Source organism: Psilocybe cubensis, chromosome 1 (assembly GCF_017499595.1).
Source record: "Psilocybe cubensis strain MGC-MH-2018 chromosome 1, whole genome shotgun sequence".
NCBI classification, from domain to species: Eukaryota; Fungi; Basidiomycota; class Agaricomycetes; order Agaricales; family Agrocybaceae; genus Psilocybe; species Psilocybe cubensis.
The window spans coordinates 4,236,051-4,261,820 of record NC_062999.1 but is presented as its reverse complement, the minus strand read 5'-3'; the positions used below and the strand labels follow the sequence as shown (position 1 = coordinate 4,261,820).

The 25,770-nt window shown below is 46.1% G+C and overlaps 8 protein-coding genes and 1 non-coding gene across 9 annotated transcripts; 4 read left to right on the top strand and 5 right to left on the bottom strand.

Annotated features, from left to right (window-relative positions):
- Positions 1 to 301: 301 nt before the first annotated feature.
- On the bottom strand, positions 302 to 1,177 carry JR316_0001438 (uncharacterized protein; the record flags this gene model as incomplete). The annotated part of the gene is made up of 1 exon (XM_047887242.1): positions 302 to 1,177. The coding sequence occupies one exon, from the start codon at positions 1,175 to 1,177 to the stop codon at positions 302 to 304; it is 876 nt and encodes a 291-aa protein (XP_047754988.1).
- A 449-nt stretch (positions 1,178 to 1,626) lies between these two features.
- On the bottom strand, positions 1,627 to 8,591 carry JR316_0001437 (tRNA3(Ser)-specific nuclease WapA; the record flags this gene model as incomplete). Its single annotated transcript, XM_047887241.1, has 10 exons — positions 1,627 to 1,829; positions 1,885 to 2,360; positions 2,414 to 2,559; positions 2,591 to 3,294; positions 3,345 to 6,475; positions 6,535 to 6,731; positions 6,791 to 6,952; positions 7,007 to 7,741; positions 7,793 to 8,357; positions 8,536 to 8,591. The coding sequence occupies 10 exons, from the start codon at positions 8,589 to 8,591 to the stop codon at positions 1,627 to 1,629; spliced, it is 6,375 nt and encodes a 2,124-aa protein (XP_047754987.1).
- A 969-nt stretch (positions 8,592 to 9,560) lies between these two features.
- JR316_0001436 (uncharacterized protein) lies at positions 9,561 to 10,919 on the top strand (the record flags this gene model as incomplete). Its single annotated transcript, XM_047887240.1, has 1 exon — positions 9,561 to 10,919. The coding sequence occupies one exon, from the start codon at positions 9,561 to 9,563 to the stop codon at positions 10,917 to 10,919; it is 1,359 nt and encodes a 452-aa protein (XP_047754986.1).
- A 325-nt stretch (positions 10,920 to 11,244) lies between these two features.
- Positions 11,245 to 12,357, bottom strand: JR316_0001435 (Replication termination factor 2; the record flags this gene model as incomplete). The annotated part of the gene is made up of 5 exons (XM_047887239.1): positions 11,245 to 11,253; positions 11,306 to 11,929; positions 11,994 to 12,128; positions 12,178 to 12,240; positions 12,298 to 12,357. 5 exons carry the CDS (start codon positions 12,355 to 12,357, stop codon positions 11,245 to 11,247), a joined length of 891 nt encoding a protein of 296 aa, XP_047754985.1.
- Positions 12,358 to 12,634: 277 nt separating this feature from the next.
- On the top strand, positions 12,635 to 13,326 carry JR316_0001434 (Mediator of RNA polymerase II transcription subunit 21; the record flags this gene model as incomplete). Its single annotated transcript, XM_047887238.1, has 5 exons — positions 12,635 to 12,694; positions 12,765 to 12,894; positions 12,942 to 13,039; positions 13,103 to 13,178; positions 13,229 to 13,326. The coding sequence occupies 5 exons, from the start codon at positions 12,635 to 12,637 to the stop codon at positions 13,324 to 13,326; spliced, it is 462 nt and encodes a 153-aa protein (XP_047754984.1).
- Positions 13,327 to 14,200: 874 nt separating this feature from the next.
- Positions 14,201 to 14,272, top strand: JR316_0001433. The gene has a single exon. It is a non-coding gene; the product is annotated as a tRNA-Met (tRNA).
- Positions 14,273 to 15,081: 809 nt separating this feature from the next.
- On the top strand, positions 15,082 to 17,979 carry JR316_0001432 (uncharacterized protein; the record flags this gene model as incomplete). Its single annotated transcript, XM_047887237.1, has 1 exon — positions 15,082 to 17,979. The coding sequence occupies one exon, from the start codon at positions 15,082 to 15,084 to the stop codon at positions 17,977 to 17,979; it is 2,898 nt and encodes a 965-aa protein (XP_047754983.1).
- A 221-nt stretch (positions 17,980 to 18,200) lies between these two features.
- Positions 18,201 to 22,040, bottom strand: JR316_0001431 (uncharacterized protein; the record flags this gene model as incomplete). The annotated part of the gene is made up of 2 exons (XM_047887236.1): positions 18,201 to 21,440; positions 21,477 to 22,040. 2 exons carry the CDS (start codon positions 22,038 to 22,040, stop codon positions 18,201 to 18,203), a joined length of 3,804 nt encoding a protein of 1,267 aa, XP_047754982.1.
- Positions 22,041 to 22,712: 672 nt separating this feature from the next.
- On the bottom strand, positions 22,713 to 24,884 carry JR316_0001430 (Vacuolar calcium ion transporter; the record flags this gene model as incomplete). Its single annotated transcript, XM_047887235.1, has 15 exons — positions 22,713 to 22,738; positions 22,811 to 22,845; positions 22,999 to 23,085; positions 23,138 to 23,184; positions 23,245 to 23,334; positions 23,384 to 23,463; positions 23,519 to 23,562; positions 23,609 to 23,739; positions 23,816 to 23,904; positions 23,956 to 23,994; positions 24,202 to 24,240; positions 24,301 to 24,358; positions 24,416 to 24,441; positions 24,504 to 24,624; positions 24,693 to 24,884. 15 exons carry the CDS (start codon positions 24,882 to 24,884, stop codon positions 22,713 to 22,715), a joined length of 1,104 nt encoding a protein of 367 aa, XP_047754981.1.
- Between the last annotated feature and the right edge of the window lie 886 nt (positions 24,885 to 25,770).

Here is a 25,770-nt window from a genome sequence, read left to right as displayed (position 1 = left end):
TTGCGACGCATGTTTGTAAAGACCCAGCGATAGCAATTCTGCGTTCAACAGTAATCACACATCAAGCCACTGTTTGACCAACTCGTACTTCGATAACGATAATTCACATTCGTTGAATAATGACCATAATGTAAACCTTGCCTGTTCGGGAGGCCGGAGGTATAATCAATCCAAACATTAATCTTATGGCTATGGTTCGGATCGACTGTAATTATCAGGCGGTTTAACAAAGTTACTCGCATCCTAAGTGATCCAGACTTACTCGTTGGAAGTTAAAGTAGGCCACAAGGATACGTGGGGTTTAATGGATTTGCGGATTGCGTGCCAGCCTCAAAACGTCATCACGTTGTGCCCATGGAAAGGTAGGAAGAGTGGTATCCCATGCCATATTGTAGCAAACTACAACTGGTAGAATTGGTGGTCGGTCAGGAAGCTCGTATGTTGGGTTTATTTCCAATGCGCTGACAGTACATTCCCAAAGATACTCCATGTAGGCAATCCAATCTGGATACGGCTCGTTGGTATACCATGGATCTTGCCCAGGATATGGTATCACTGCTGAGCTTTCGCCTTCCATGAAATCGGTGGCATATATCCTACCAAAAAGGTCGGGTTCGTCTTGGTCAAATATCAGCCAATTAGTGATGGAGTTTTCTCTCCATATTAAGAGAGCAGGAATAACCTTCACATCCGGAGTGCCACTTCTATAAACTACTGCAGACAGGTGAGGGTTGGTAGGAACGTATCCCAGCCAATTGACGCCGGGTCTTCGTTGATTGGCGTGCCATCTATAACGAAGAACAGGAAGGGAGGGCCATGTGCACGCAATGGCTAAGCAGTTAGGCCATTCGAGAATCCACATTCGGAATTCTGCAGGAATGACGGGGTACTGTGTGAGGAGTCCATCAATATAAGTCTGCCTATCAAACGGTTGCATGTTATCCAGCGTCCAAGGGCGCGTCTTTTCAAAATTCGGAGTAGATATAATCTTTTGGTAAAGCTCTAGCATGCGGCGGCGAATTGGATGAAGTTCAGTCAATGGTAGGAGACGCTGCCAGTCTTTACAGACGCCATGGGAAATTAAGTATGGCTGGAGTTCAAGAAACGAGAAAACATGCAGGAGAATCTCCACGGGCAGAGATTGGAGCATAGAGGGTACGCGTTCTATCCGTTTCATGTGAGATGAATGACTGTTGAATGACCTGGTGTTGGCAACGAGAGCACCCGCCGGCGAGTGAGGGGTAAACGTTTCAATGATTATCCTGGAAAATAACAATTCCTGGGTGGTAAAGAGAAGGTTTCAAGCAGGCAGAATAATTTTGAAGGCCGCCGCCTATATAATGACTCAACGTCATGAGGTGCTGAGAAAAATGTGCAAACTTTGATCCATGGCCCGATTCTATTTTGGGATTTACTGCCCCTCTCTTGCTAGTCGGACCGTCACTTTTATTTAAGATTCCAATCTCACTCGTTCAGTATCTGCCACGAAAGTGCCATAAACGCGTCTTTAGCAAGCCAGGATTTCAACAACATTAAGGTTTCTTGTACAATTTTTCTACACTGTGCAAATTCCCGGACCTGCTAAAAACATTGACATGATGACACAGTCATGAGGGCCCTCTCAACTTAACCGTCAATGTCTGTGAAATGTATACCCCTGGAAATATAGTAGATCTCGATAGGCGCATCCCGAACAACAGATGAATTCACGAATCGCCCTTGCGCCAGTTGCATGCGTAGATTAGGGAGCCCAGTTCTCGCAGAGGACAGAATTCGATCGCTAGCTCGTTGTCCCGCTAACGCAACGCGCCCCCATTTGCTTTGCCCAACTAGAAAACGCTCAGGAACTATGTGGTTACAACGATGAAAAGAACCCTGGCTTACCCATCAAACCTCCAGCTACAACCAAGCCAGCTATAGCCCCCAATGTAGCTGACCATCCGACGTCTTTACCAATCGGATCTCCCTGATACAAGTTTGTTAGACCCTGTTGAACAGCACCACCCGCCGCACCAAGGCCGGCTTCAGCAAGTATATTAAACGAATTCTGGATCACAGCATGCTTGAATATCTGACGACTCCCAGCGGAAAGCAATGCCTTTGTGCCATGGCGAATACCAAGGTTGAGACCAATGCTAGCGCCTCCAAAAACACCTCCGATGACAGCCCCAAGACCAAGTTGGAAGAGCCACGATCCGGTATCACTGCTGTTGTCCACTGACGCGGCGACATCTGTGACAAATCCGCTGAGACCACTGTTGAGCACAGCTCCCCCTGCGACAGCTAGGAGTGGGTTGAGTGTTATCATGGAAGCAATGGTTAGACCCAATCCAGCAGCAATAAGTAAGCCATCAATAATCCTGGTTTGAAGAGCTCAATACGGCGTTTGGAGGAGCGAGAGATATTAACATACCAATGAGCTGTCGGTACGGCGCGATTGCCATTTAGGTCGGTGAAATTGATTGGATCGTTTTGGGAGAAACCATACAGATTAAAGGAACCGGGCGATATGTTATCGATGTCGAGAGGATGATTATCCAAGGTCATAAAACGCCCAGTCTGTAATTTGATAAGCAACTCGTGGGTATACCGATGAATTAAAACTTGCCTCAAAGTCGTAGAAACGTGCTCCAAAGTTATACAAAGTCCCAAATTGCTCCCTTCCGCAGTATTTGTATCGAGCAAGGTCGTCTCCGGAAACTGTTGCTTTTCCTAATGCATCATACCTATACTGGGTCACAAGGGTGCCAGCATTGTCCGATACTGCAACAGTGCTCCCAAGCTGATCTGTGTGGAAGTAGTAAACCACTCCAGAAGCCGGGGCATCATCGACAGGTTGGTCTTCAGTATAGGAGGCGCGGCGCTCTTTGTCGATTAGGTAAGACGTCCATGTTGTAGTTGTTGTATCGGGTGTTGCACCTGTCTTGACCTTCATTTCGCATCCGGGGTTGACGTAAAGGATACTTTCACCGGTGGCTGCGGTTGCCTTCAAGAGTCGCCCCGCATAATCATATATAAATCCAGTGTAGCTGCCGACTATGGCCGTCAGTCGGTCCTGCGCATCGTAATTCAGCGTGGTTGTCTCATCACCGGCCTTCTTCGTTGAGGTCTTGCCATCGGTGCTGTACGTGTATTCGTATAACGGAGAATCGTCGTCAGCAAATACCGATTTGAGTTGCCAGCCATCAACGTTATTGGTAAATTTGGTAGATTTGGAATCATTGGTTGCCGATAAACAGAGCCCATCTTGATACACAGTAGTAATATTCCCAATGATAGATTGCGAAAGTTGACCTGATAGAAAATGTTAATCAGAGATCACATACACAGTGGAAAGACCTTACCAGCTTTGTCGTACTCGTAAGCCAAATTGTTATCACCGATCTTACCAGTTGCGACTTTGTTGAACGGATCGTAATCCCACTGCTGCTCTAACAAGGGTTTCTCAGTATCCGCGAGAGTAAGCGTGTCCGCGCTAAGCATTCCGCTGTCAGAAACTGTGATTGTGGATGTAATTTTATTCCCAAATAAGCGAGTCAAAGGCAGCCCAAACGCATTCTCGAGACCTGAAAAGTTGACAGAGGCTTTAACTGCATCACCTTTGGATAGTGAGATCGTTTTTGCCGTCAAACCATCAGGGTAATATTCCTGCAAAATCGAAGTTCCGTCTGGATTGTTGGTTGTCTTCAACTGTCCAGTCTCGGTCCAAGTGAACGTTGTCTGGAGTTCGTGGCCATCAATTTTGAGAGTGGTAGAAGAATGGTTCCCCCGATTGTCGTACAGAAAGCTGTGTTCAATACCTTGGTTGGATTTAACTGAGCTGAGCCTCCCCTTTGACAACGTATCCGCATCATAATCGAAGGTGATGGTTTCATCAGTTGTAGATTTTTCGATGAGCCGGCGACTGAAGTCGGTCTTGGAAGTGATAGATGAGCCTGTAAGGACGTTTAGAAGTGTGGAACTGAGGTTAGTATCGTCAAATGTAAGGCGGAAGTGGCTGAATGTGACATCAGAGTCTTTTTCTCCATCCCCTGGCGGTTTGGCAAGCTGGACGATTTCTCTCTCGACCTGACGCGAAAGGCCATCGTACTTCAAGAGAAGCTTTACACGGGAAGACGAATCAGTGACTTCGATGGGGCGAGCAACTCCATCATATACGGTGTCGACAGTTTGAAGGTTTTCATTTTGCCTTTTGGCAACGCAGAGTTTAACAAAATTACCAACAGAAGGATCATCTGCATTGGGAATGACGGCCAATTCACGACTTATGGATCCAGTGTCAGCGGCGGAGCCTCCATCAGACGATGTAACGGACAGGGTTTCAGTAATCTTCGGGACTCCTGCCTCGCATGAATATTTGAGGTTATGTGTGACGCTCTGTCCGCCCGATTTGTTTGCAGGATAGACTTCTGTTATCAGGCGAGAGTTTTTGTCATATGTGTACTGGAATTGCTGATCAAGAGCAGGAGGTTCTGAGGTAGAAAGGTATTCCCTCGACCGTGAAACTTTACGATTCAAACTGTCATACCCAGTGTCAACGCAAATGTATTCGTCAAGGCGGTCTGGCCTTGATTTCCGCACAGAGAGCGATCGCATGAAGCCGTCATAGTATGATATTTCCTTCCGCATGGCGGCGTCAGTGCCAGCAAGGCCATTGCTAATTTGGCGGGTCTCAATGAATTTTGAACCATCCATGGCGAAGGAAGTTGTCTCGACGGTGCTGACACTGTCCTTGCCCGGACCTTGTGAAATTGCAACTTTACGACCGAGAACGTCGTACTGAAATTTCGTGACAACACCATTCGGTTTCTCCACCATTAAAGGTAAGAGTGTGGCTGGGTCATACTCGGTAATCTCGTCGAGAGTGATTGGTACGGTAACAGGCTCATCCGAAGATTCATCAGTGGTAGTCTTGGTCCCTGTATGGGTCTTCGTTGTAACGGTTGTATACGTGGAATTGTAGGCGAATTCTTGACGGGAAGAGGAAGGGCCTGTAATCTCCTTTTGATATCCTGCGTCGTCGAAGGTGTAGTTCGTTGTCGACCAAATGTCTTCCCGGACCCAATGGCTCCTTTCCTTGCAAGCGAAAGTATCTGTGGTGTAACTTTGGGTGAGGCGACGTAAAAAGTTATCCGCCTGCTTGGTGTCCTCCGTTCGCTTATTTCCCACAACCCATCGCGCGTTGGAGTTCGGCGCATCGTAAGTTGATTCGATTGAAAGAACGGAGGCGTTGGGTTGAGAAGGGGTTATGGTAGTTGATAGGGTATTGTCATAGTCGTCGTAGGTATAGGCGACGTCCACATCGTATGCTTGAACTCCAGCTTCGTAATAGGTTTCCTTTACTGCATCGAGTTGAATGGTATAATTTTTCTCGTTGTTGACCTGCTTGCTAGTCCACGTGTATTCTGATTTACCAAGGTCCACTATATGTGCAATATCCTCACTATCCCTTTTCTGAGAAAGCTTTACCCTACCGGTGCAGGGGAAAGACTGGTAGTATTCCGTTAATTCGAGAATTTTGCTGATGCCATCCGACTTCGTTATGGTCTGGAACCCCAGCCACCCACGACCGTCGAAGGATATCTCTGCGTTGGAGTAAGTGTAACTAAATTGGTTGACCGTCACCGGATTATCTGTGTCATACTTTGAAGAGATATCGCGAACAACGAAGGAGGGGAAATAAACAAGGTTCGAACGTGATGATTCCGTTGGCTGGCAACCAGCAGTACCACTGGTCATGGAAAAGGTCGAGTTATTGGCCGTACCATTCATTTGGGCAGTAACTCGGCAGTACTTTATATCGCTTGCGGTGTAAAGAGCGGGATCTGTAAGAGGACCGTAACTGACTGTTGTGTACCCTCCGAGACCATTACGGAAGGTGGTGATATTATCCAATGGCTGAGAACCTGAGCATGGTAGAACCCGAGCAATGACGCGGCCTTCATCGCCGGGAGAGTAGAAAAGCAAGTCGGACCGTCCAATTCCTCGTAGATCCGCGCAACGAACATAAAGAACACCGAAATCGGCTGGCTGAGTAACATTTGGAATCTGTTGAAAATTTTCGCCGTCAAACTTGAAAACAGAGAGGACTTTGTTATCATCTTCTCCTCCAATATTGACAACCTCTGCCATCCTCTGAATCAAAGTAGCGACAGTAACTTGGTCACTATATTTGGCTTGAGTTGCAATCGGTTCACCAGGCAAGAGTGCGGAATTCCCAATGCTGCGAAGGAGTTGGAGTTTTAAAAATTTATCACTGGTTGCTGATGCGAAAAGCAAGCCAGTTTTTCCATCAGAGTCCGCTTTGAATGGGAATATGTTTGGATTGGAGACTCGAGGTACAGACTTTCCAGCGTCTTTCAAGGGGTCGTCTTCCCGATAGCTGAGTGTACCATTGTTGGATTGGAGAAAGTAGATCATCCAGCCATCTTCAGGGGTAGAAGTCGCTGGAGCAAGGATAAAGATATCATCGGTGCTGGTAACATTTGCAAGCATCAAAGAACGAATAAAGAAATATATACAGGAAAGTCTTACCCATTACCGTCAAGATCTCCAACAACAACGTGAATATCCTTACTAGTTATTGAAGCGGACGAAGGGCCCTTTGCGACATCTTTTGCAGTCAAAGCTTTTCCATCTGAAGTAAACTGTACGAAATGAACTTGCTGGACGTCTGGAGAAGATTCCTGTGTAGTCAAGTAGATATAGACGAGTCCGATCTTGCCATTTCCCTAGTAAGAATATCAATACGTTGTCCCAAGTGAGGGACAGCTACCGAACGCGACTGTACCTCAAAATCACCAGCGTGGAAACTCCCTCCCATAATCTCAGGAGTAAACGTGGTTGACTGTTGTTTTTCATATTTATTGAATTTATTGTCTGCATCGGTTGCATCTTCGTTCGAAAGCAAGATTGTGATCACATATGCAGAGGCAGACGAGACAATATGAAGCTATATTTAAACGTCAGGTTTGGTTCTCGCAAGCTGGAATGGGAGTATACGTACAAGATCGGCCTTCCCGTCGCCATCAGCATCAATTGCCAACAAGGACTGTGGGTTAGATAGGCCTGTAAAGCCAGATCCTTTCGTGGGCGTTTCGGAAACCTTTCCTTGGGAATCAGAAAGGTAGATATCAAGGTAAAGTTCGGGCGCATCTTCATTATCGGGATTTTTGCGTTCGGATGCGATAACCATGTCGCTAAAACCTTGGGCATTAACGTCGATATGAAAGGCATCAATTATTCCCTCGCGAGAAAACGTAGAAACGTCTTTGCTAGAGTCGAATACGACAGGATTTCCATCGCTCCAGTCAAATTTGAGCGGTTCGACCTTTAAGTCTTGCAGAGAATCGACTAAAGTTAAAACACGAATCCGAGAGACTCCAGTCAAAGGGGCATAATCGTAGTCGAATTGATACTTCCATTTAGGAGGTTCCCAAGTCGGTGCCTCTCCGATGATGCAGCGTATTTCCTTGAGCCTTTTTTCAGTTTGAATTTTGTAGCCACCAAGGTATTCGGTTATTTTGTCATCGCGTTTTTCATGGGTAAAAGCAACCCGTTTTCGGTGCGAAATGCTGAGTTTACGATTCCCGCCATAGGATATGCGCTTGGGATAAACTGTACCATTGCTGGGTTTCGTGTATTCAAAGGTGATGTAGTTCGTGAATGGATCAGAAGCTTCATTAATGGACCAGACGCGAGTGTAGCCATCCTTGTGACCATCTGCTTTGACATTGGAATCCTACAGAAAAATGTTAACCTCATACAAAGTCTCAGAAAAATTGGTGCTGACCTCGGTGCTCCCAAACATTCTGATGGTTCCGTCAGGAAGATGTTGTTCCCAGGAAGTAGGGTTGGCGAGGTTGTCGCCAATTGCAAAAACTCGCGTCCATTGTTCAATCTCGAATCGGTATTCGGTCTTGTTCTCCTGCGTGTCACCGATTTTGATGAGTCTCTGGCCGTCCAAGGTGAAACAATCTTTGTCATTATAACCAACCACACCTGGTAGAAACATGAGACCAGGGACAACGTTATCATGAAACCATAGCTGACCTCGAGCTCCATCTTGGGCCACGGTAGCGGGGGTGCGCTCGACGGTAGATATACCCATCAGGGTCCATCCCTTACCCAGTGTGGAAACTTTGGAGTTTGCAGAATGGTAAAAGGCAGACAGCGTTGGCTTGAACTGAGATTCCGGAATCGAAAATGGCACGGTGAGGGACAAAGACCCTGATGCGTCGACATCATGGTTTAAAGGTAGAGTGCCGTAGATAGACATCGATTTCTGGATTTCAGCAGTATAGATGTACTTGAGTAGAATCGCGTACACAACATCCTTATATACAATTTGCAGGACTCTCTGAAAGCACGACTGTCATTTTAGCTGGCAAAGACCTAAGAATACGATTATTGCGTGAACTTCAAGAACGTGTAGATTGTTGAAATTTGGGTAGCCGAACATGAACACTAGATATCATGGAAACTTGACCACGTAAATGGAATGCAAATGGAATGGGAGATTCGTAAATAGCGTACCTTCGTATAGGCTCCACGTTTGACACCAATTGAATGAATGCTTCCTTCAGAGCCATCGCATGATCAAGCACTGACAAGGACATCCTTGCTGATCAAGAGCCTCACAGCGTAGATTCGGCATGCATTTACGAGAATTCAGTACGCAGTTTAATAATAAAGTCGTCCTAGAAGCCAGTGAGGGAGCATCCTGAGACGCTCCTCCCGAAGTATCTCGGAAGTTAGGGCACAGGGTGACTCCAATCCTAGAGACACTGGTGGGTCACTCCACTCAGTCAGTGGTTTGAACTTTGGACTTTCGCTTGTGTACAGAGGCACGTGACCGTACCAAAAATAGCTCAGCTGGCGGCCAGGGCTCGTTATCAGTGGCTTGCTTTGAAGCGTGAAGCCTGGTGACAGTCGACAACTGAAATGGTTTGAACCAAGATAGTTGTATAATTTGCACAAATATTATGAATCTATCTTTGAATGTTCCAAGAGTATTGGTCAGATTTCAGTGTAGTAGGCTAACTGTTGTTACTCTAACTGTACTAGTAAGGTCAAACGTCACGGTCAACCATGTTGGCAGTTAAAGTTTCTCCTTTCAGTTTGCATTCAAAATAACGATCAGAAAGAAGGCAGTCGAATCCGTTTTTTTTTTGTTGACATATCCATGCAACATGAACCATCAGTGGCTGCATTCAGTTGGCAGTGGGCTTGAGCGAAATGTATTGGTTTCAATGAAGTTATAGCCGTTTCCACGGGTATTTTTTGAGAAATACAATAGCAACTTAATGATCTAATCCAGTCACCCTCCACGCCTTCCCATCTTAATTGTGCATGGGCGCTAAGCAGTTGCTTTGACCAGAATTTGATGGCTATTTATAGGAACCATCGCCGACACCCCTAAGTTTATACTTGAACCCCCGAAACGCTCGACATTAACTATCTCTCCTGGTCTATGACACTGTAACATGCCAGCAGTAACACGATCGAAATTTACTAGATCTTATGATAAACTGAGCGCCTTGAATAGTGCTTCAGACCCCATGGCAATGCTTCCGCTAGAAATCGTCTCAATGGTCTTCTACAATTGTCTTCCGGACGTAGACGAAAGTGAACCCAGCGGAGAATGTCAAAGCGCCCACAGACAAACATTATTCAAAGTAGGTGCGGTATGCAAGGCATGGCGCCAGACTGTTTGGAATATACCTGGTTTTTGGAGATACATTCCCCTTGAGCTTGGACCTTCAAATATTACAGACACGCCGCCTATTGTTACGTCTTGGATGGAGAGGGCACGACATATACCACTGTCAATTTCCGTTTTCGTGTCGCACCGAGACTGTCCTCTGTCGGATACTGGATTGAAAAACTTTATACGAATTGCCAACCTCTTTAATACATCTTCAAGTCGGCTGGAAAACATTGTCCTCAAGATGCCCACCAACCTCCTACGACTATTTGCTGCCCAATCTCCGAAGTTAAAATCGATCAGTATATACAACAATGACGACGAACAGTTGATTTTCAACAATTTGAAGGAACCATACAAACCATGGGTGATCGTCTCATACTCGGAAAGAGTAGGATTAGCGAACTTGAACACCAAACCGAGGCCGTCCACTCTGTCCATCAATCGTGTTCTTCTGAAGTCTGTCCACGCTTGCTGGGACAATCTAGTCTCTGTCGACACCAAAGACATCAATCTGGAAGATATTTTCGAAATTTTGAGGCGCGCGCCGAAGTTACGAGAGTTCCAGATCTACGAAAGTCGATCTCCACCATATACCTTGACGGAATCCATCCCACACGTCCCCCAAAACGATCTCGAATCCCTCGACATCATATGTGAAAGTGCGGAATTCCTGAACATTCTTTTCAGCAGGATATCCCAGCTTCCCTGGTTGACCTCCTTAATGATCGACGTCAGAATTGGCCAAATCGATTGCAAGTGCATTGCGGAATTGATGAAGCGTTCGTCTTGTCCCCTCGATGAATTCGTCATTACAGGGCCCCTTGCTGCCGATTCCGATGTGCTATCAATGCTCAAGGCAATGCCCTATCTGACATACCTACATATATCTCCAAACAACAAGTCTGACCCAAACTACACCGCCAAAAACATATTCGAATGTGTCTCGGATACCACCCGAAGGCGCGACGCAGAAATCGAAAGCGAGCAAAATAACATGCCTTCTGACGCGCTTCTTCCTTACCTTGAGTTCCTTAGCTATTTTCCGAATGGACCTGAAGACTCGAAGATGATCTGGGACCTCAAAAACACTTCCAATATGACGGGCGTTATTCAAGCGCGGTGTCCTGACATTGACGTATGTCGGTGCACCATTGAGGTCGAAATGAGGCCGCAAGGCCCCTTCTGCATTCATTATCTACCTTCGGGTTAGAGCATGTTGTTTTTGGATGATTATGGACGAGGGCAGCGAAGGTGACGGATGGTGAGAAACTGTGCAGGTTGGGGTTATATTCCTAGCGCCTTCCCTTCAAGCAAAGACCGAATTTCTGTAAAGAAGTGAGATAGGATAATGAATAACAACTATACGCACACATTTTCAATTCGTATGTTCGATGTCGATAATTGATTGGTGAGAATGTGAAATAGGTAACTCCGATAGTCTAAGTTAAATGCGATTATTTGATATTGGTACATACAAGCAACATCCATACAACATAATAATACACAGACAAATCTCCAGAAGTCTACAGAGCACTTTACGCATACTAGAAAAAAAGGGTCAATAAGTCAAAGAAAACGAACAAAACATGGTCATACCCTCGTAAATGTCCCCATCGTCATGAACGTCTCCTTCCGCTTTGTCCCATCCCCATATAAGCTCTTCACAGCGGCACTCATATTGGCCTTCCGCTTTGCCTCCTCTTTCGCAAGCTCATTCACCACCGCGCGGCTCGCACCCGCAATAGCAGGGTTGAGACTCGGACCTGGGAGAGCTGGTTTTTTCGTTGGAGGTTCACTTTCTTCAGGCGAAGCATCGTTCTTTCTCTTTTTCGACTTCTTCTTGGACGGCTCAAGTAATCGCTTACGCTCAAGAGCAAATCGCAGGGCCTGCTCTTCCTCAGGCGACGGATTGAGCTGAATGATGTCGTCGTCTGCATACTTCTTAGCACATTGGGGACAGAGGTTGAGCGACGAGTCTCCCTTTTCTTCTCCTTTAGGAGGTGTCGAATCTTTCTCCTTCGGTGAACCAGCCGCGGTGACTGTCTTAAAGCCCGCTTGAGAGAAAACACAGCCGCAGGTCGAGATGTAAATGAATGGCTGAACACCATTCATCTCTTTGAGCGTCAAAGGGCATACGAATTGAGGTCGGTCTGTTGAGTCAGCAGAGGCGTCGGACGAAGCAGGTGCCGGGTTAGGCGCAAGTGTTAGAGTCTTGACATCCTGTAAAGATGAGGCGACACTCCGTCAGAGAAACGGTGCCACTCCAACAAATTAAGAGACATACTTTTAACGACCTGATATGTCCACAAATCTCCTCGCCATCTCCATACGCCGACTTGTCCAGAAGATATTCTATTATGGCATCTTTGTTGTAGAGTTTGCCAAGAGCGCAGGAAACAACAGGTTCTTGCAGCTTTCGCTAAATGGATTATGAGTATAAGTGTAACAATATTGAAAAGGAATAGTACCTTGGATAAAGCACAATAGAACCATCGGGCCTTGGTTTGGTTTGCCTTGTCGGCCTGTTCAGCCTAGGACGCAACATCACTTGACCTGTAAACGAGATATCGAAGAATATGCATACGAACCTTGGGCTTGTTCCTCACCAGGTCTCTTCTGTCAGGGATGCTTCCTCCATCATTACCCATGCTGCAATAAAAAGAAAGAAACGGGCGAAGGAGTTTGGGGGTGGGGATGGTAGTGGTCAGCGACCAAGAGTCGGTTAATTAATTAATGAACACAACGTTGCAAGCCCGGATAAGTTTTTATCTATTATTAATACAATTATTATTCAGGCTCCGAACAAAGTTATTCACCATTAATGCCTTGGCCCAGCCTTAACACGATCCACGAGCAAACACACCCTATATCTGGTTCGCCAAGTTTCTCATGTTCTATTGAGCGTTTACGCACTGCCGCAGCGCAATGCTGCAGGAACTATCGCATATGGACAGGATAACCCAGCTGCAAGATGAGATACAACAGGTGAGTTGCAAGCATAGACATTTCATTATTGTGGTGCTAACGCTGCTTCCTTCCTATTCCTTTCATCTAGCTTCTCATGATTATGTCGAATACCATCGCATACCTCACTTCGCGGTCCAATTTTGTCCAAGTCAGCCCAGAGATTCCCATCACGAAGCAAAGAAACCCTGAAAAATTCGATCCTCCTGATGTATTCGAAGGTACGCGTTTGGTATTGTAGCTGCACTCAACTGATCTTGCTGTATAGCAAACCAAAAGGAACTAGTCACAGACCTTATTGTCAAAGCAAAGCAAATTGAATTCTTAATTAATTCATTGCCAGAGCCAGAGCCAGAAGAGGAACAGGTGCGCATATTATGTTCAGTTTGCTCACTTCGTCATTTCCTTAAAAGTCTCCGTTCACACTAGGCCCATCGTCTCCAGATACTGGAGGACGAAATGACACAGGCTAATGCAGAATATATTCGCGCCGTCAATCGAGCTAGTAAGATTATCCATATCCGAAACCTCGGCGACAGCTAATTTTTGCCAAAGAGGATCTTCACGCTCAAATATCCGACGTTCTCAAGATGATGTTGGACGAGACGGATACACTCACAACGGAGGAAGAAACTAAACCGGGCGTTGGTTAGGCTTTCAATTATGACATTGCGTCTTCTAGATGTCGTCATATCTTTTATCCTGTTCGGATTGATCTTCGAGTTATAGCGATGGCCAATGCAGTGTTTTGTTTCGATTTGGCGGCAGCAATTGGCTTGAGGATAGGCAACTCGCGAATTATTTCACAGTGTCTCCAAAGTCTGGAACTAGGTCACAGATGCCCAATACAATGCAATTTCTAGTCAACCAAGCACTGAACCCGTTTTGTGACTACGTTGAAAATCATTGCGCCACCTCGAAGATACTGACAATCGAAACATGGACACAAAATCAGCAGACTGTCCAAATATATCTGCAAGAAATTTTGGATTGAGAAGCAGCCCTACGGTCAAACTTGTTGCCTTGTATTTCTCATAATCATTCCAAGTGGGTAATATCTCATCAACTCCCGTCTCTCTGAACAGTAATAAGGTGCCTACTTTTCCATAGTGGTCATTCCATAGAATTTGTGAGGCGGTAGGAGTCGGTCGAAATGCTGTTACCCATCGACAAGTGACTAACATGGACGTAATTGGAGAGTGAGAACCCTTCGTAGGTGAATTCTTCTGTTGTCATCGATATTCGCACCGAAATTTTCGCCAAATCATGGTTCACGTTTCAAGTGACTGACGATTGACAGAGAGTAGATAATTACTTCATTATCGGTGCAGATAAGTACGATGAAAAGCCAAACCATAAGTAGTCCGAAAACCCCGAGCAGTGCGCTGAATACAGGACGCATGTATCAGTGCAAGGGACTGATTGGAATACCTAGGTGACGTCTCACAGTGATAACTCGTTGACATTTGCGTTCTTTTGGGTCCTTTGTGTGAGCACCATGACTTTAAAAGTGAGTGTTGTGAATATAGCAGCATGGCGCAGTGGTAGCGCGCGGGGCCCATAACCCCGAGGTCACTCGATCGAAACGAGTTGCTGCTACTGACTTTTTGATGTTTTTTTTTGGTCCTATAGTGACTTGTACACAGAAATACGTCAAAGTCATTCCTTCTTTATTTTCTCCTACGAGGTGAATCCTCAATCCTGCCAGTATCGTATACACAGTACGTAAGGGTAACATAAGCGCGTCATGGGGGTGACGGTGATGTTTCGCTTTCAGGGGTAATTGATCATCATGCGGTGATGGATGCAGACTCACCCGAGATCGACGTCGCTTCTTGCTCTCTTGTCGTTCAACTGTGCTATTCTAATTCTAGACGCTCAGATACGAGCGTTCTGTCGAAAACTATGGATGTTATCTGGATTGCTGACCACAACCTTAGTTCCTGGCAACAACCTTAAAGATTCTCTCTTTACCCAGTGGTGGTGTCGGCATGATTTTGTTGATCTTTTTTAGAACCTTGGAGACCTGCATGTAAGGTGCGTGGAAATTATCCGTAAAGCATCCCTGAAGGCAGTGACTTGGCTATCACCCCTTATCCAAGTTAGTCCACCTCAACGCCGTTACAATCGTCTTACACATGTAGGACACATCTGACCATTCGCCGCGGCCAAATATAACGACATCGTTCGCAGTTTGCTACAGTGTCACAAGTTTCGCGGAGGGCATTTCTCAACGTAAGTAGGAATACTGTAACTCCGTGGTGTTGTCCTACAACTATCCGTCAGCAGCATAGCGATAATCTGCATCTTTGAAGGCAACTTGAACGACACTAGGGTGGTTGATTGCCTCAGGTGAGTTGTTTACGTTTCCTTTACAATTATCTAGATCTTTTTAATTGTCGTTGAAGATGTCCAGCGTAGGGAATACGATTGTTGGAGGAATACAGGACATATCGGCGCTCCTTCCACTATTGGGGACCGAACAATGCGAAGAACACGTTGGTTCTGCATTGTACAGAGGCTTTCTGTACGTATGCATTTCCCCAATCTCAATTTTCGGCAGTCTCGGTATTGCGAAGGCAGGCTTCAACGTAGTGCTCGCAAGTTTCAATATTCAACGGCTGGAGTTTCTCGGAGCTAAAAAACTTGACGATGGTGGCTTCACACCGAAGGGCGCAGTCGCGCCCATGATCGGTTTGGATCCACTTCACCAGAACCGATTTTTAGCAGAGAGTCGGCTGGAAGTGATGTTGAGGGATGAAAACATAGAGAACGTGGAGGACTTGACGGTCTCTTGGGATAAAGGGAACCCGCTTTGGAACCTTAAACTCATCTTATTCACATTCTTGGGTGCGCCTCTGGGGCTTACCCCATACCTCTACATTATCCTCCGCTCCGGGAACACGACAGGCGACCCACTTTTTCTCGCAGGTTGGGGGTTCCCAATCATCCGCATTGTGGGCTCATGCCTTTGTGTGATTGTCGTGCAGATCCTCATTCAGATTCGTATTCTGGTCATCATTCGGATGCGGCTTCTCTTTATATCTATGGACAGGATCATCAAAGAGGAGAATATCAACTTGGAAGCAAAGCCATATAATCTCTCGTGGAACTCGCATACCACGTCCGAGACGTGTTTATGGGCGTTGGAAAGGTGGCTTGCACAGCAGGATGGAGGGGATGAACGAAATGAGCTCCGAGGCCGGCTGCGGGTGAGATACGAGCATGAACACAGGCGACAGTTTCCGCCAAACTCGCGTCTTCGGAGGTTTATTGAGCCATGGATGAACTTTTTTCTTCACTGGTTGCTCGCAGGCGGCATCTTCCTCGCTATTTTGGGATACATAGGTTGTTTCAACCTGGTCTCGAACGCGCCATCGAATTCACATGGGCCGCTGATATGGTTGGGCATGGAAGTTTTTCTTTCAGTACTCCGAATTGTTGTATGGGCGTTCAATCCATCATGGGACGATTCCAAGGGCATCACCTTCAATCTCAAGCTCGCCGCACACTCACCCCTCATAACATGCAGCAAATCGTTCAGCGACATCGAAGAAGACGGCGAGGCCCCGGTGATGCGAGCCAACAGCTTCCTCGAGGAGATTGTCGCGTACACAGGCCCTTTACCTTCGTTTAGTTGGCCCGATGTTGCGCTCTATTACATTCTTACGTCTCGGGACGATCCTTCAAATGTTCAAGATGACGAACCCGCACATGGGATTCTTTACGTCGTGATACTGGACTACAAAGAACAAACGAGCCGCATCCTCACCAAATCCCCTGGAACCGACTCCTATTTCGATATTTTTATCTCCTCACTTGAACCCGACCCTGGTAGCACAGTGATCAACGTGAAGTTCGTCACAACAGATGATGGCAGACGTGTTGTCACTCCTCCTAAATCCCATTCCCTGACAGCTGATGCCAGATTCATGGAGGAACTGACGCGACACTATAACAAGATCATCTCACAGATCCGAAATCGGCGGGACCCCGTTGAATTTCCTAAAGCGTGGGACATGCTACGCTCAGACGAGGAATCGAGCTCTCAGGATGATGCAGACGATTGGCCAGGCAGCGGTATGCCGGTCAAAGGTCACGATCAAAGCGACGATGACGAGAAAAGTAGCAATAACAGCGGATCGAGGAGGACCACGTTGAATTTTTTCGACACCAAACGCTTTGATTTATTATTGACAAAGGAGGACGTCGCTTATCTTCGCCAAGGGCAGCTGGAGAGAAGATGTAAGATTTTCTTTGGCGCTCTCGAGGAATGGATAGAACTCTTTGTTGTCGCCCATGTCGAAGCGCTTCTGAAGGCCGTGCCGACCAACATTGTTTTCAAGGAAGGAGAGTCTGTGACGGTGGTGCAAAAGTACGAAGCCAATGAGGTCGAATACTTGCTCATCGAGTGCCGTGCGCACATGGAACGCCTGGCGCAAACAACATTTAATAAATGGATATCATTTTTGGAAACCAGTCATCAGACCATGGTCAAAGCAGTGTTAGACGGCACCTTCCCATCCAACTCTGGGGTTCAGTACGGGTTATCATCATCATCAGAAGAGAACGGCTCCCTCCAATCAAATGATAACAGGAGCGAGGAAGGGCTCAAATACGAGAAGTTGCGCTCGAGACTCGTCAATGAGTGGCAGAGACTTCTTGAGGTTTCAGAAACATCTAGGGCGGAGAACATGCGTAAGCGACTGGATTTGCAGAGAGATACAACGAAACAGAGAATCCAAGCCAGGAAATACCACGACCAGGAGGGCGAGACCATTATTGCGGTTTGGAAGGCTCGTCTACACCTATTGGAGGCGGATTCTCCTGAACAAAACCAAAATGCTGGCATTGAAGAGAATGACGGCACTGACTCAAGCCCTGCAGCTCCCGAATCTGCTGTTCATTCACCTGATGGTGACGCTCACGACGAAGCACCAGATACTCAATTTATTGCCAAAATGGTCGAACGATTTAATAAAGGCCAACAGGAAGTTGGCCAAATTCCCGACAACGCTCAGAAGAATTTCAAAAAGAATATGATCTCTCGCTATGATCGTATGAAAGAAAGATGTCGCTCTCGTGCCACCGAGATGCTAAGCAGAATGGAAGTCGAACGGCAAGCTATCAAGCAAATGAGCGTGACTGATTTCCTGACCGACGATACTTCGCTATGGCAGGAGAGGAGGGTGTACTGGAGTCGTGAATCCTTACAACAGCGACTACGCCTGCTGAGACAAAATTCTCATAAATTCGTTGAAGCTCCAGATATGGTGACGGAAGATTCTCTGGATGTTCTAGAGTAAGCTACAAGGCCCAGGCCACCCTTGAGCCAGTGTATCACACTTCTACTCAACCCTCTTCGTGTATACCCATTATGATGTTATGATATACCCGCTAATTTCTTCGCATGAAGAGTCTTTCTAGTACTTACTACATGTTTACCAGCAACTTTACGGCAGCGGATTCCTAAAAATATATAATGTATTGTACACTACCATCTACAAATACATGGGAAGAAAGGCTTTTAACTGGTCTTCTTGGGAGTACTACTACTAGGACGAACAGGCAAGAAGACATCGGATAGCCAGTAGACTGCCTTACTATCATCAGCTAGCTTGATGGTGAGGACGTTTGGTTCATTGGTCTTGACATGGGCGGCTGGAAGGAATATATCCTCATCAACAAGGAAGTCTTTAGAATCTTGAGATAATCCCCATGTGCGCTCGAGGATGTGATCGTTGAGATCGATGTCCACCAAGGCAGCGGACGTAGTCATGCAGTGTTTCAAAGTGAGAATATAGTCCTTCTCTTCCTGGACATTGAATATGACAGTACAACTCGACCATTTGGGATAAGGGAACACAATGTATGGGCGGCCTTTCCTGTAGTAGTCGGTGGCATATACGTTCTGGTAGAAGCAAGTATCTTTATGTTGACGCATGGCAGCTCGCACGTTCTGGAGCACTGCGCCTTGAATTGCTCGACCGCCATCCGGTGAACGGAATGTTACACCTGACAGGGATTTGAGTCCTTTTACAACTTGCGTGACATCTTTCGAGCTAAGTTTCGATGACTCGAAGTCGATGAAGACAAACTCTTGGCTGATTTTCAACGCACGAATCATGTTTGCCGCTCCCCCAACATTGTTGACCGAAGCATCGGAAACCACTAGATTTTTGTGTGACCGATCCATTAAGCGTCGTCGTTCCTGCAAAGCATCTTTACTCCAGTATGCCCTTGTGCTGTGAACATCGGATGTAAGGTATTCACTATTATCCAGCGTCATAAAGTCGTCCGATTGATCCTTCATTTTGGAAAACAGCTGCTGTGCCCTCTTCCGACATCTATCCTTCATTCGATTAAAATCGGACACCAAATCAATCGAGGAAGTTGATTGTGATTCCTCTTGAATTCGTTGGAGTTCATGGGCTCCTTTATTCAATCGTTCTTCCATGTCTTTCTGGTACTGAGGATTGACCAGATATGTGTCGGTGTCGATGGCTTGGTCACCCACGGCGGTACTAAGAGCAGGGTGCTCATTGTCTCCAGGTTGAAGCAACTGATTCCCCGATACTGATATTTGTTCATCCACACGTTGCAGGCGGTTATTCCAGATTCCGAGAAGATGTTCCGATTCAGGATCATGGTATTTTCTTCTTGATATTCTTTGCCGACAAGACTTGCTATGAATGTCAATACGAGCCCGCATTGCCTCGACTCTGGACCTCGTGGTGGATTGCGCAAGCCTCTGCCATTCAGAGAGCAATCTGCCGCGTAGTTTCTCCCTTCTGCTCCTCAAATAATGCTTTACGTCGTCGTCGAGCCACTTGTCTTCGTTACTTGCCATTTTGGTTTCACTTTCGGGGAAAGTGTTCTCCAGGATAGATTTGACCATTTGTACGTGGTTGGCATGTACGAAAGAGTCCCATTTAATGGCAATACCAGCCAAAAGGTGTTCCATTTGAGTTCGGCATTCGATGAGAAGGTACTCAGCCTCATTAGCTTCGTATTTCTGAATTATTGATACGGATTCGCCTGGTGCAAATGTGAGATCGGCAGGTACGTCTTGCAATAACTCTTCGCTGTAGAGCCCGACGAACATCTCGACCCACTCTTCTAGACGGTTGTATAATTCGCGCCATCGCCTCTCGACTTGGCCTTGGCGGATGTAGACAACATCTTCGGGTGTTAGTTGTAAAACCAACCGCGTTGGGTACTCTCCAGATAGTCGTTTCGGGTCACTGGACACCAAAGAGGTATGTACAGAACCCTCAGCCTTCTTCTGACTTTCATCCTCTTCCTTTGCTTCCTCCTCCTCTCCCTCCTCCTCTCCGTCTTCCCATTCTCCCTCCTCCTCTCCCTCCTCCCGTTTTTCATCCTCCTCTTCTCCGTCCTCAACATTTCTTTCAGCTCCTCCCTCGCTGTCTTCCCCACCCCCTTTGTCTTCCTGATCTTTCTGATCCTCCACTTCTTCTGTATTCTCTCCCTCGTGTTTCTCCTCGATCCTGTCTCCCTCATGCTCCTCAATGCCCGAGTGGCCTTCGTTTGACTTTTCCTTCTCCTCAACTTCCTGATGATCAATATCACTTTTGTTTGAGTCATGTTCCTCAATCTTGTCCTTGGAATGGGTCTCTTTCTCGCCTATCGTTTCCCCGAGCTGAGATCCCTGCTTGCCATCCACCACTACCACAGACACGGACATTTCATCTTCTTCCAGATCCTCCCTCTTCAAGGTCGTCTCACTGGGTCTGCGCAAATCCCATGTGGTGCGAAATCCAACAATCTTCTTCCTCTTCCGAAGCTGCGCGATAATCTTATCATAATGCCGTGCCAGTTCCTCCATAAATCGCGTGTCTGCGGTCAGAGAGTGGGTCTTTGGAGTTGTGAGCACACGCTTCCCGTCGTTTGTTGTCTTAAACTTGAGATTGACAACGGTACTTCTACGATCCGACTCGAGAGACGCGACGTAGATGTCGAACGGGTGGTCATCTCCGGGCCGTTTTGTGAGGGCGCGGCAGGTTTGTTCTTTGTAGTCGCTAATAACCACATAGAGGATCGCATGTAAAGTAGCATTTGGCGGACACGGGGAGGGCGCATCTTCAGCCGTGAGGATATAATACAATGCGATATTGTTCCAGTTGAAGGACGGTAAAGGCCCTGTGTAGGCGACTATTTCTTCAAGGAAAGTGGTGCTCCTGTCAACTGGAACGACGCCATCTTCTTTGATGTCGTCATCCGATTTGTTGCAGGTTATCAAAGGCGAATGAGAGGCGAGCCTTAGATTGAACGTGATTCCTTTTGAATCGTCCCAGGAAGGGTTAAATGCCCACACGACAATTCTGAGAACGGAGAGCAAGGCCTCCAGTGCAACCCACACCACAGGCCCAGCCGAGGTATCAGATGCGTTTGAAACAAGGTTGAAGCATCCGATGTAACCGATCACCGAAAGAATGAGTCCAATGGCAAGGAGGATGTGGAGTGTGAAGTCAGCGGATGGCCGAATGAATTTGGTTAGTCGCGACTGTGGGGGAAACTGTCTGCGTCGCGCGGCCTCAAAACAACGTTTGATATTGGTCCCGTTGGTCTCCTCATCGGCGTATATCTTCAACCAATCTTGAAGACCCCATATGCAAGTTTCGGATGTCAAATGGGAGCTCCATGACAGATTGTGAAATTTTGACTCCAGGTTGATATTCATATCCTTTGCGATGCGGTCGACTGACATGAAGAGTAATCGCATTCGGATGATAACAAGGACCCGAATCTGGATCAAAAATTGGACCACAACAACGCAGATCACCGATCCCAGTATGCGTATGATTGGAAAACCCCAACCTGCAAGCAGAAAAGGATCGGTGCTTGTCTCAAGATCGCGAGGTTTGAGGATAAAAAATAGGTAGGGTGCCAGTCCGAGCGGCGCGCTAAGTAGTGTGAACAGCACAAGCTTGAGGTTCCACATCAAATTCCCTTCGTCCCATGAAACGGTCAAGTTCCCCACATTGTCAATATTTTCATCGGCCAGCATCTTCTCCAACTTGCTTTCCACCAAAAATCGATTTGGATGCTCAGGATCCAGAGCAATCAAGGGCGCTACGGATCCTTTGGGACGAAATCCGCCATCTATCAATTTCTTTGCACCGAGGAAGCGCATCGGTTGGATGTTGAGACTTGCGAGGAAAACGTTGAATCCTGCCTTCACTATGCCAAGGCTTCCGAAGATTGATATGGGGGAAATGCAGACATAAATGAATCCTTTGTAAAGTGCAGACCCAACATGTTCTTCACATTGCTCGCTCCCGAGAAGGGGTAAAAGTGCTGAAATTTCCTGAATGCCATCGACTACAGTCGTGCCAACGCCAGACATTGCCCCGCCGCGGCCTTGCACCGTCTGTCGTAGTCATATATGTTATTTGCAAGATTGGATATCTATGCAGTGATTGTGCTCACCTACACAAGGTTACTGGTTCGTCTCAGAACCCTCAAGTTGTGGGCGGTTTATCGAGCTGCAGCAGGAAGCGGTGCCATATTTGTCGTCTTGAAACAGCGTGGGCGCTCTGACATTTCAGGGTCCTAAACCTTTTTATGGAACAGTCATCGCCACAAAGCTGCCTCGGAGATATTCATGTGCATGGCTGGTTCAATGAAAGAGATTTGTTTGTAAAGATAATACAGTGTCAATTTCAACGCCGAAAGTAAGATAAAAACCAATGGAGCGATGAGAAGAACTTGAATGAAAGAAAGTTGCATGGGCGTGGCGGTCGTTGAAAACAATGACACGTGATATGACGCGTGGCCAGACGCGACGCCGACATCAATTGTGTAGCAATGATAGGAGTTTTAAAAGGCTTGGATCGATAGGTGGGTAAGCATTTTTATGAATCGACATTAACCAAAAGCTCATGAAATAATTTTTTATTCACAAAGCTATGGCTGATATAAATTTACACTGCTTACAAAATAAAGCGATGACCAAAGGAGAACATATTAACTATCAACAATTCAACCCAAAAAAAACCTGTCTTATCACAGCAAACGTTTATGCTGACCCAGGAGACATTCCGACTGTGAGTAAATACAAGCATTAAAATTGTACATGAAATGGTGATTTATTTGCCAACAACTTGAAGGACTTACATGCTAGGAGTATGATGAAATACAAGCCTATCAACCTAACCCAAAAAAAAAGTTTGTCAGAATGAATGAGACTCCGAGAAGCATGAATGGAAACTATACATCAATCCCTCCATATAGTTTGATCTCCCGTCTCTGTTTAGAGTCAAGACATTACAAGAGCACGTTTCAAGATACAATAATTTACTTACTGGATCAAGGTATTGACCAAAACGACCGACACGAACAGGACAACAGTCTCAAAGTTAGCAAAGGAGAACGTGAAGGTGTGGCCTGACCTGTTAAATTGGTTTGTCTCTTTGATTCCGAATGAGAAAGAAACAATCTTACACCCAGCTGCCAATAATCAACAACGGCGCGACAAAGTTTGCGATGCGCTGGGAAGAGGTCAAAATCATGTCCAGAATTGATTAACATATCCAGCCAATATAACTTACAATAGAGCTCCCGACGCAGTACATGATGGTCAACTCCATTTCATCCTCAACAGCAACGCGAACAGAGCCAATGTGTTTTGTTAGGTTTACCTGATGTAGAATGAATGAGTACAAAGAATAAGGCAGCCACAAGACTCACAATGAGAGGTAGCAGAATCAACCCAATCAAAGTTTTCGATGCTTCATATTCTGTTGAAAAGTCCTGGATAGAGATTATCACTGGTGTGACGTTAGGACTCCCATTTCACCAATTAAAAAATGTCAATATACTCACAGTACTTCGAACAGAAGTATGTTACAACCCCGAGGACCGATAGCCTACAAATCAAACATCAATGGTGCATCTCATCTCCACAAACAGTACTGTTCTGACGATATGGCTCCGAAAATGGCATTCTTAACAGTCGCATCGGGCCCTCCATTAGTCTCTCTAATACGACCAGAAACCCAGTCGCGGTCACCCCACTCCACAACACCCTCCCTTCCATCTTGATTCTGAGGAACAAAGTACAGCTGCACGTTGGAGCAAGGTTAAGACGGCAAGACACTCTGTTTTAATGCCAACACGAACCTGGAAGTACAGGAAGGCAAAATATGCCCCTAGTAGTACAATCGCTGTTCCTCTGTGAATAATAAGGAGTCCGCCGGTGTTGGAGGTATCTAAACAACTTATCACACATATAATTTGAAGTAATTGTTATAGCCTAGTACCATCCAATGTAGCCGAATATGCAGCAGGAATAACCAATCCTATATGTCAATGCTAATGAGATGCACATATTAAAAATATAACAGAAGATATTTACCCGTGCAAATGGTCAATGTCATGAGCTTGATGTGTCGGAATGAGTATAATAGCAATGCGGCTCAACAATTACAGGTAGGTTAACCCACCGAACTTGAACTAAGTTGCAAAAATGAGAAAAATGATGATCGACTTCAGTGAAATAAACTCACGCTTGCGCCCTTGTAGCCTGGAATTTTGTTTCGGATCTTCTGTATCCAGCTGAAGGGGAGATGGTTGCAGAGGAAAGAGTTGATGAGGTGAGAGCTTACCAGCGACGAAAGCACATCCCAACACAAACAAGATATTGGCAAGTACTGAACCGAGAATCTGTACAATGATGTCTCCAAGTTGAACACACAGGATCTTGAGTTGAAAGGCACTTACAAACGCCCGAATTAGCAGTACATCGTCTTTTATTGCAAATGTAAAGAGTTAAGGAAAAGGTATACACAAGCAACGAATAAAACAATACCTCTAATTAGGGCTACCACATTGACAATTATCTCAACAAGATCCACAAAAGATGTGTCGAATATTATAGCGGCTATCGGGTGGAGAAGAACCGACACTTGCTTTGTCGAACCTCGAACAAGCTAAGAATGTGATGTACCACAGCCCAACAGTAAGTATCTGAACTGGCTAACAAAAACCATCCACTTACTCCTGGCAGAGGCACAAGTGCAAGCAATCCAAAGACTAAGCGTAAATCGGCGCTCCAGTCGAGACGGTGGGCGAGAGTAACCAACGGAATAAAAACCAAAAGAATGTTGAAATAGGAGCGAAGGAAGTAGAAAGATGGCGACGATTGGGTCTGGCCTGCTGGGAGCAACGGGGTCGTCTCAGACGGTGGCATGGTGGTTCTGGATAAAGGTGCTTAACTCCGTGCTTCGATGTCGACCGCGGTATTCTCGAATCGTTGACGATGTCAAGTCACGTAACGTCGACTGGAATGAGGCCGGCTATTCGCGAGGAATCAAAGCTTTAGGAAGATGAGCTTCTTTTCAATTCATGGGAAAGAAAGACACTAACCTAATAATCAAATGCATCACATGCAAGAGCACTATTCTTATCCCAAGGCACTCACGAATCCCACAAATGATAGGCCAACTTCAACAAATTAAATATGTAGAAGATGTTAGTAGAAGATGGCAGTTTAACAAATCTTAGAAAACATATGTAATGCATTTTCACCTCTAACCAACCAGCAAGCGTAAAAGAACATTCACATTTACCTTGACTACTGGGCGCTTAAATCACACATCCGGCGCTTGATGCTGTCATCTAACTCCTTCATCCGTGAATGCCAAGGATTATCGCTCCCAACCGCTTTCAATATAATTAAGATAAATGATGTAATATTTATACAATGGCATCTGTAAGCTTGGAGGCTTACCACGACCGCCCAAAGCACACAGACACGCGAAAGCACGCCAACGAGAGCATAGATCAGGCCTCGCTAAGTCGCTTAGCGAGACATTGAGACCGAAGGACAAAAGAGATCACAAATCACCTTCGTTGCCTTAACCAGACCGTTACGCAACGAAGGTGAGTATATTATTGTAGACTACAGATTACATGTATTAACCAGACCGTTACGCAACGAAGAGAGCGTTGTCCTTTCCGTTTAGGCCGTTAGTGAGGCTGCCGAGACCGACAGCCCTACAGCATCTATTCCTCGCCCCCAATCCGATAGCTGGGGAATGTCGGTCATTCTTGGTTGAGAATGCAAATCTTCCAAA